The 9,753-nt window shown below is 43.0% G+C and overlaps 1 protein-coding gene across 1 annotated transcript in view; it reads left to right on the top strand.

Moving 5' to 3' along the window:
* The first annotated feature begins 2,446 nt into the window (after positions 1-2,446).
* SPON1 (spondin 1) overlaps positions 2,447-9,753 on the top strand; it is a 194,061-nt gene continuing 186,754 nt past the window's right edge. Inside the window, exon 1 of the mRNA XM_057410951.1 lies at positions 2,447-2,706. Coding sequence (XP_057266934.1) covers positions 2,484-2,706 — 223 coding nt within the window. The 5' untranslated portion in view covers positions 2,447-2,483. The remainder of the gene's footprint in view (positions 2,707-9,753) is intronic.

The raw sequence follows: 9,753 nt of genomic DNA, 5'->3' as shown, positions 1-9,753 counted from the left end.
TAGGCAAGCACACACTAATTAGTAGAACAAATAGAAAACCCTGAGGATGCCCATGCTTAATGACATTGCCCAGCTTCTAAACCGGCTCTGCGACAAATTACTTATTTCACGGTTGTAGGCAGCGCAAGTTAATTTATCTGTATCAGTTGCTGAGTTGAGGCATTCAATTTTAACAAGGCACACTGTATTATACCTTTCTAGGAAACTGTCCAGCACCTTAGCTTTTAACAAAACAGAAACTAGAAGAAACAGGCCAGGCCAATTCAGGGATAAAAAAGTAAAAGATACAGAATCTATTTTAAATTTAAAGAGTCAACAGATGCTGATGAATTAGTTAACTTTTAATTAGTTTGGTACCATATAAAACCCTGAAAATTGTGAAAAGGAATCAAACCAAAATGCTCAGAGGAACGCTGAGTTAGAACCCAGAGCTCTGGCTTGGAACAAAGGTGGATTGTGCAGGACCATGTGCGGTTCTCAGTGTGAACACTTCAGTCAGGTAATTGCTTTTCAATCAATCTCAGCAAAAGAAATGAGAAGTCTAGTATGGAGAGTGAATCACAGGCATCTTACACCAATATGGTTATAGTTGTCATTTTCAGTTGTGTATTGGTTTGCTTTCCTTCACTGATAAATTTGACTGAACCTGGATAAAGTGCACCTTGTTCTCATAAAATGAATGAGGTGAACATAGCAGTCAAATGATACGAGTCAATGACATGGCTGAACTGTAGTCACTTAATTACCTAAACGAACATGATTTTCAGAAGTGTGCAACTAAATATACAATAACAGGCGGATGGGAATTTAGCTTTTAACTTTGTCATTACTAAACATATGTTTTGAGGGTCTATTGGTTTATATTCTTTATATTTTTGTTTATATGTTATATGTTTACAGACAAGCTTACAGTAGCAAAGCTCTTGGCGAGTATCCTTCCAGAAAGTAAAATGTTCAGTGTCCTAACAGAGACCTGAAAGAACACCTTTATTTGGCACATAGCACTAGGCTATTGCTAAACAACTTCTAATGGGACGTTTGGAACCCAAAATCTTGCAAATCTGATACTAACAAATGCCTTAGTGGGCACCAAGAGAGTTTGAAGCTGCTTCCTATTTCCCATATTTCCAAGGGAGTTGTGCTTAAATGCATTGCATTTATGACTCTGCTACAGTCTTCAAGGCAAGGTTAGACAGAGCCTCGGGCAACATGGTCTAGGTGGCAAGGTGCCCTGGCCTATGTCAGGGGCTTGGAACTAGATGATCTTAAGGTCCTTTCCAACCCTAACCATTCTATGATACTCCCAGAGATGGAGACTAAAAAGGAGTTTGCGCCCTCTTGTACATCTGGCGTTCTGAAAGTACCCAGGTCCTGATGGAGGACATATCTTTCCAACTTTCTTTTCCACTTATAAAGCAGTGGAGAAAGGGAGAAAAGAGCAGCACCTGGGGATTGAAGCCTTGGGGATCCTGGGCTGTCAAGGTTGATGTGTTTTCCGCTGCCATAAATTCCTTTTGTGGCTTTAAAGAAGTCATTATGTGTCAGCATGCCTTGTATTAAGGCAAAACAATGAGACCTGCTCCCTCCTTATTTAATCCTGTTTGCATCTGTCTGGGTTTTTTCAATATCTCCCATGTTCATGGAGGTGAACTTTGTTCTCAGCTGTTGTGTGTAGATGGTGTGCTTGCAGGCACACTTACATAAACACAGGTACATCTACATACGGGTACACTTACACAGCCTGCACCGTTGGTGTGCATGCTTGTAGGCTGGGGTAGGAAAAAAATCTCATGTTTCTGGCACATCTATCTCTCTGCATCTCTCTCCTCTGTGGCACTGAGATGCTTACCCCCGAGAAGCTGCAGTCAATGGTCCTTGCTTGTCGAATGCAAGCTGTTGTCTTGGTCCATCTGCACTGGTTTAGTTGATAATGTTTATCTTGTTTGCTGGTTTGGAGAGAGATGGGGGAGTGGAAGAGTGGGAAATTCTTCGGGGCTTGTTATCCCTGCAGTAACTATAGACTGTGGCATGAATGTGGGTGATTAATTTCAGGTCTGAGGGCTCAGCCCGAGTGGCAGCCTTTCTGCCGCTGGATGCCTGGGAGACAACAGCGTCCCCCCCTGCTCCGCTCCTCCGCCGAACACAGTGAATTCAGCTAGGCTAAATAAACACTGCCGAGCCGCTAATCACACGCTCTGAAACAAACCAGCACTTCACTTCGGGCTCTGGGCAAGATCAGACGTACCTCCTCCTCCACTCCCTCTCCCCTCCCTCTCTGCCCCCTCCCTGCTTTTCCCCTCCCTCTCCCCTGCAGCCGCCCAGCCTGTCCCTCCGACCCGGCAGCTTCACGCTGGGGGCTGCTGCCGGCTGGGGCTGCCCGAGCCCGTCCGGCCCGTGCTGCCCGCCGTGCCGGTCCTGGCCGCCCCCCTTGCGGGCGCCGCCGCCGCCGCCCCGCCGGTCAAAAGTTGTGCGAAGCGCCGAGGATGGGAGCGCATCTTCAGCCTCTCGCCCTGCGGCTTCTGGCGTTGACTTTCCCCTTGGTGGCGAAGGGCTTTTCTGACGAAACCTTGGAGAAAGCCGCGAAATCCGAGGGATATTGCAGTCGTATCCTGCGAGCCCAAGGCACCAGGAGGGAAGGGTACAATGAATTTAGCCTCAGGGTGGAGGGCGACCCAGAATTTTACAAGCCTGGGAACAGTTACCGGGGTAAGTTGACCATCCTCTACATCCCCTGTGAACGACAGTGGTCAGGACAAGGGGCTCAAACTATAACGTGTCTCTGCCTGTCATCTGTGGATCCCTTTTAGCGTGCATGTGTGACTGCGTGGGTTAAAACAGGGTAATATATTCCCACGCATTACTTTATTGGGGATGCTTTCATGACAAGTGAGAAGGAGTTGGATTTCACGGTATCACTTTACTCCCAGCCATTAACTCAGTATTGGGAGGAATTTCCTTTCTTTTATGAATTCTCTGTACCGGCTCAGCGCTAGCACAAGATCACAAATTGATGTAATACAAACCACACTCTTCCCCCGTTTACCTACTTCTCTAAGATTTCTTCCTATCCCTTTAAATGTAACACAGTGAATAGGGGAAGCTTTAAGATTCAGCAGGAAGGAAACTCGGAGCTAGTTGTTCTTGCCCTGAAATAGGAATGTTAATATAATGAGTTAGCATATGGGCAAACAGTGATGCAGCACGCTGCCAACTGCCCACATTTTCCACTTATGTTTATCCCACCCCCGTCCATTTTTTTTTTTTTTTTCTTTTTTTTTCCGGGGAAATGAACAGATGGTTCAAACAGGAAAGAGGCAGGGATGGTGCTAATGACCACTGCAAATAAGAGATGAAGGCATCGGCTCTTTGCTGAGCAGTTCACATGCAATCCTCGAAATTACCTTCCGGAGTACATTTCAGTGTGTTTTTCTAGTTAATAGGCAAAGGCAGTTTTTGGTCACTTGTCCTGCCTCACCATATAATACCTTTAGAAACAAACCTTGGAGCACGTTGTTAACTTCGTCTTTTAAAAGCACTTTGAAAACAATGTGGATGTTTTTAGGTACCAGAGCTGATGTACTTGTTGGGCAATATCTACTTTTTGGAAAGCAAATTTTGAGACTTTCTTCTAAGTATTTCTCCTTACCTTCCTTAGATTCAGTGTAAAGAGCAATGTTTTCCCATTGCATGAACATAGGAACCTTAGCATAGACAGGGAGGAAAAAGTGTGCACACAGCATAGGCACCATGTTCTCTTAAAGGCTGAAAAATACATCTGCAGCAGTGATTAACTGTTTTGAGGATCATCTTGTAACTTTTCATTACTTTAATTTTTATTTTTTATTTCGCACCCCTCCTTAGGAATTTTTTAATTTTAATGTGGTGTGAGGAAATGCCCATTTCCCACAAATTGGTTGACTGTTGCAGGTGTTAGGATTAGTACCTTGGGTCTGAAAGATTTCATCTCGCATGCCTGCTTGATACATCTAAGAAGGGTAAAGATAAGTGCTGTTTTCTTTGATAGTGACAATTGTGAATGTTCTTAAAAAGTTTTGGAGTTTATTTCCGTAGAAGTGTTGTTGAATATTTTCAGTCATCTACAGAAGAGGTTTCTATTGTGTGGAACCATAGGGGGAAGGAAACCCCCGATGAATTAGCGCAACTCATTTTGTAGAGATACTAGGTCTTGGCATTAGGAACTCAATTAATAAGATCATATTAGTATATTGTAGCTTCTTGGCAGTGAGAAAATTACAGATAATAGTAAAAAGTAAAAATGTAGACCAAATATGTGCCCAAGATTTTGGTACTTAGTATTGAAGTACTTAGAGGGCACATAAGATTATCTAGACAGACCTTTAGCAACACTTCCTAAATGGCGCGAAGAAGTAAATGTTACCATAGCATACATGTTATCTATGGCAACAGTTAAACTGCACAGCATTAGAGGAAGTTTCAGAGCTCATTCCCAAAGGAGTTTGTGCAGTGCAACTGCAACTCTATTACTGTCTCATACAAAAGCTAGAAAATCCAACTAATGCTAAAAAAAAAAAAAAGGTGGGAGGTTTGTGGGGTTTTTATCTGTAAATTACTAGATGCACAACACTGAGGAAGTTTTGCACAACCATTGTTGTGCTGGAGCCAAATGTGCCTGTTTCTATGGCCCCTGCTTGATTTAATGCAATCTGGATCCTTGGCACATTCCCTAGCAGGCTCCTGGAATAAACTAGTGTGTATGCCAGGTGGAGAACAGAGGATTTAATTGCACGTAGAAATGCTGTGCTCCACCAAGTTGATGTTATAGAGGCATCCATTTATGTTCGTAACTCTGTTGATCATTGGCTGCTGAGACGCTCCTGTGAGACCCTCAAGCTACAGTGACTGGAGGGAACACCGCAGCACTCTTGCCATGGGAGAGTCAGATAATCACAGTTCACAACTGCCATTTGTCTTTGGGGAAGTTTCTATGGCTTTCCTGTAGCTACTTGCCTTAAATCACGCAGGATCTATTTGCCCTAAAGGGAAATCTCTGGTGGATCTGTGTGTGTGAAAGCCTTGGTTTTCCACTTCTCTGGAACTGTGGCAGAAGAAATGGCCCTGACCCCTGAATAACCTATTTGAATGAGTATGTGCCTCCTCTGGTCTGCACACACTGGCGGCAGTAAATAAAAACACGTTTTCCTGTCTCAGACACTTCAAAACGAGGTACCTGCAGAGCTGAGGAGATATCTTCCTTTTCTCCCTTATGTCTAACAAAGCGACACTGGCTATGGGCTTTGTGGTGTCTCACAGGGTTGGTGACATGACTGATTTATAACATCTTATTTGGGACTTCAGATGCTGTAGTCTGCAAGGGACCTTCATCTGCCTGGTCTTTCAGGCTGCAGTATGTTGCATCTCCCCTGGCAGCCAAATGCATGTGGTGGGCAAATCCTCCTGTAGTACCACATTTGTGGGCATACCATCCTGGGATGGAGATTCTCTCCTACCTGCTGGTTAACTTACACCCTGATGTAGCTGCTCTTTCTTCACTGAAGGTCAAAGTTCCTGTTGCATTCAAAGGACACAAGTGAGCCTTAGGTTTAGATGGTGTCATGGGGTAATGATCTTTGAAAGTACTCAGTCATAGTTTTATTGTTCTGTAGAGTTAGATTAATGATTGCGTGAGTTTTCCATGAAAAATGGGATAAATTTGATCCTATTAAAAATACAAATGAAATTGCTTCTAAAAAAAGGCAGCAGTGTGTCCATTTCATGTGCTAACATGCAGTGGACATGGTTTCTGCCATGTAATTAACATATTATTCTGATGAAGAAAACAAAGATTTGACTAGTGTAGTCCTTAGATATACCATCTATATGGATGCTGTTTATTTTTTTTTAATGGAATTTCCACTTGCAGGTTTGTTCACCTCAGTTTCCAAGGAAAAGCTCATTTAATCTTGCATAATGCATTGCACTGGTTTGCAGACTTCTAAGGAATGTTGAACCTTTTTCTTTCCATCTCTCTTCCCCCCCCCAAGATGCAAACCCTCTTTTCTATACTTTGCATATAAACAGTCATCCAGTAAAAATTTTAGCGATTCTTAAGTTTCACAGATTATGGTTAAAAGCAGATATTAAAAGTGTATTTGTTGGTACTTGTATGATATGCAGTGCAGGATGTGCTGTTGTGTAGGTTGTAGAAAGTCAAATTTCATGCCTGAAACCAAAGGAAAAATTGCTTTGATCACCCCACCTTTAGCTGGGGAGACTGGGGAAGGAGGAGTGTGTTGAAGGTGCCTGCCAAAATGCAATTTGTAATCAGAGATTTGCTGGAGGGGGTGGAAACAGACAAAAGTAATTGTTAATATGTAATCTTTCCCTTAAAGCATAATCTTTAACTTTGAAACTTGCACTGAGATGTAACTGAACTTTACAGGAAGTTCATATTATTCAGTGGATATTAATGTGAGTACAGTGTGAGCAGTGCCCAGCTGGTTTGTTAAAGGGCAGAGTTTAGCTCAGGAAGAACTCTCAACTCCTAGGGAGGAGGAGCTGCTCTCTCTTGTGGAAACCAGATGTAGCCTGACAGCTTCCCACTGCTGACTGTGCAATGTGAGCCTCCTCCTGGGCTGAAAAAATCAGTTCAGAGCCAGTGCCTACAGAACCACCACCATAGCAAGGCTGTGTATTTAGGAGTGCCTCAAATATAAGCCTTGCACTGCAGTGGTGTCTGAGCACACTGGGTAGTTCAGAAAACTGGCAGAAATCTTTTCAGCTTGAGTGTTCGTTAACATGTGCTCTGGTCTAGTCCAGGGGCCACCAAAGCACGTGTTCATGTTGGTACCCTTGAGTTGAGGTTGCACAGACACTAAAATCCTCAACAAGTCACACCGACATCTCACTTGGGTCCACTTTGCTCCTGCAGTCCATCACCCTCTGGCCCCTTGCCAGTCTCTGGGTGTCCTGTTCCTCGGCAGCAGTGGCTACTTAGGGGCTGGACCTGGGTCAAGTCTCCAACGGTTTGTTCTCCCTTTAGGCTGGATGTGTTCCTTGGTCGGGCTGACAGCAGAGCCGCCTGGATGCGGGTGCTGGAGGAGCAGTGCACCACAGGGAAGGGCAGGATCATTTGTGGTGGGGAAAGCAGGGATTTATTGTGGGTTTAAATGACTGTGCAACCACAGCATGAGTACTGCTAACCTTAGGCATGCAAAAACTGTGAGTCAGGCTTTGGAATGACCTTCCTGTCTTCTTTTTTCCTTTTTCTTTCCTGATGTTTTTGTAGCATTTCAGATGTCCTCTAGTTTATAGGTAGGCATTTGTTTAGAAATTTGAAAGCTGGCTGGTTTGATCTGTAAATTTGTGAGGAAAATGATGAAAACTGTTGAGTCAATTCACAGCTGGATTCTCTGTTTGCATAATTAAGTGTTTCTGGTGTAACCTTTTACTCATAGTGATTCAGAGTTTTGAATTATATGTAATACATGGAAAAACTTGTTTAATGTAAATACCTTTATGACAATTAGTTTCTAAGAATTGGTGTTCAAGCAAATGTGATGCATTTGTGCTTGTTGAGTTGAGCAGTATGCTGTTGTCAGTTACTGTAACTGAGGGGCTGGCTGTGGATTTGCATTCAGATAAGAGCTGCGAAAGTGTGTGAAATTGGACAAATAATACTAATTATTGAGCAGATAATGGATTAATTAATTGGAGCAATACTTAGAAATGTAATAAGAAATCTTAATGCTATTTTGCTACTGCTTAGTTCCTGTATATAAAATGTGAAAGTTTTTCTCCCCCCAATTATGAATTTTAACCTTATTATAAGGTTCCATGGGATGGAAAGTGTGCTGAAAATTCTGAGAGCTGGGGGACTTGCTGTTATGCTGATTGCTGCTCTAGGTTTGTAAAGGTGCTTGCAGGCATACAGGTCTAAACAGGTCACTTCGATTTAAATTTTTAACCTTTTGTCTCTGTCCAAAAACCCCCTTTTCCACATACAGTCAGGAAGTTATGTATGTTTTTTAGACCCAAATACAGCTGCATAATGCTATAAATCTTCAAATCTGATTTTATATTTTTCGACAACTGAATTTCTGGACCAAAGAGCTCTCCATATATTGCAAATAACTCTGGGAATATTTTGAAATCCATCTCTTTTAAGAACAATCTGTAATTTTAGTAAGGTGATTCGACCTCTCATGGCCTATTTGTGTGAGGAGGAGTCTTCTGTGAACACTCTCTTATGAAGCAGCACTGGTAGTTGTATGAAAGCTCTGGGTGGTCTTTAGTTTTTATTGTGCCAGTCAGGGTTTGAGAGTGCGACAACAGTGCGCTACAAGCAGCGCTGCCTGCATTGTGCTTAAAGTAAAAGCTACTTAAAAGCATCAGTAGTCTGGTTTTCTGTCTGTCTTAGTTCAAAAAGTCCTTTTCCCTAATATTTACCTCTGTTTCAGAAAAGGATTCCTAAAAGGTGTTGAAAAAGGTTCAGTAATTTTAAAACTCCCCCAAAAGTCCTGCCTCAAAGTTCTGCCTTTTTCCGTCTTTCTGATAGTGTTACGAAGGGTTGCAGCTGGTGTCACTTGACTGTTGCTGGTGGTGCCTAGGTACTGATGATGGCAAACCGGAAAACCATACAAATGTATCTTGCTCTAGCAGAAAAGGAGGGATGTGATCCTAGTCCTGAGTGTTGCAAAATCAGATTAGTCAGCATTATGTTACTTGTTCTCTGCTGGTGGCTCTAGTGACACCCTCCTGGACGGGACTGGTATGTAAAGAAAGGGGGATTGCTGATGTGTAGCATGCTTTGGGCAACCGGAGCTGCCAGTGCAATCTTTAGAGGTCAGCTTCAGCTATGAGTTGTACTCTGCATCCTCCTCTGCCCTGAGGTTCAGGGAGAGAAAAGACAGTTCTAGAGTGACCATCTCCACCAGCTGGAGTGCTGAGCTGGAGCAGACAATGTGGTCATCTTGCTTTGCAGCTAAAGAAACTTCCTGCTGAAGTGCTGAAATGTGCTGAAATACCTATATCCTTGTCTGGGCAGGACAAAAGCTGAAGCCAGATATTCAGGAGATGTTCCCTTGCATTAAAGAAACCCACAAACTGAAACTGAATAACCCACAAGGAAAAAAAAAAAAAAAAAAAAGAGATCCACCACAATAACCCTCTGTCCTGCCTTCAGCTTGGATAGAGTTAATTTTCTCCCTAGTAGCTGGTGCAGTGCTGAGTTTTAGCTTCAGTCTGAGAACAATGCTGATGATAACACATCAGTGTTTTAGTTGTTGCTCTGTAACACCCTGATCAAGGACTGCTCAGGCTCTCATGTTCTAGCAATGAGGAGGGGCACAAGAAGCCAGGAAGAAGCAGGGACAGGACACGTGACCCAAATTAGCTAAAGGGGTATTCCATACCACAGCATGTCATGCCTAGTATATAAACTGGGGGGAGTCACCTGGAAGGGCAGATCACTTGCTCGGGTTGGGCTGGGTATCGGTCAGCGGCTGGGTTTATTGTTTTTTTCCCTTTTAGTTTTATATTATTTTCCCTTGTTATTTCCCTTGTTAGTATTAGTATTAGTAGTAGTATTAGTATTAGTAGTATATATTGCACTTGAGTTATTAAGCTGTTCTCATATCAACCTGCAGGTTTTACATTCTTTTGATTCTCCATCCTGCCTGGGAAAAGCTAAGGTGAGGGTTTAAACCAACTGTGTTTAAACCATGACGCCCTTGTGTAGATGTGAGCAGATTAGCAATCTGCTTTGAGGGGAAA

This window comes from Pezoporus wallicus, unplaced genomic scaffold (assembly GCF_028554395.1).
Source record: "Pezoporus wallicus isolate ANWC-B61680 ecotype Strahan unplaced genomic scaffold, APGP_CSIRO_Pwel_v1 contig_5958, whole genome shotgun sequence".
In the NCBI taxonomy this organism is placed as follows: domain Eukaryota; kingdom Metazoa; phylum Chordata; class Aves; order Psittaciformes; family Psittacidae; genus Pezoporus; species Pezoporus wallicus.
Note: the sequence above shows the minus strand (reverse complement) of the source record. Positions and strands in the feature narration are given on the sequence as shown.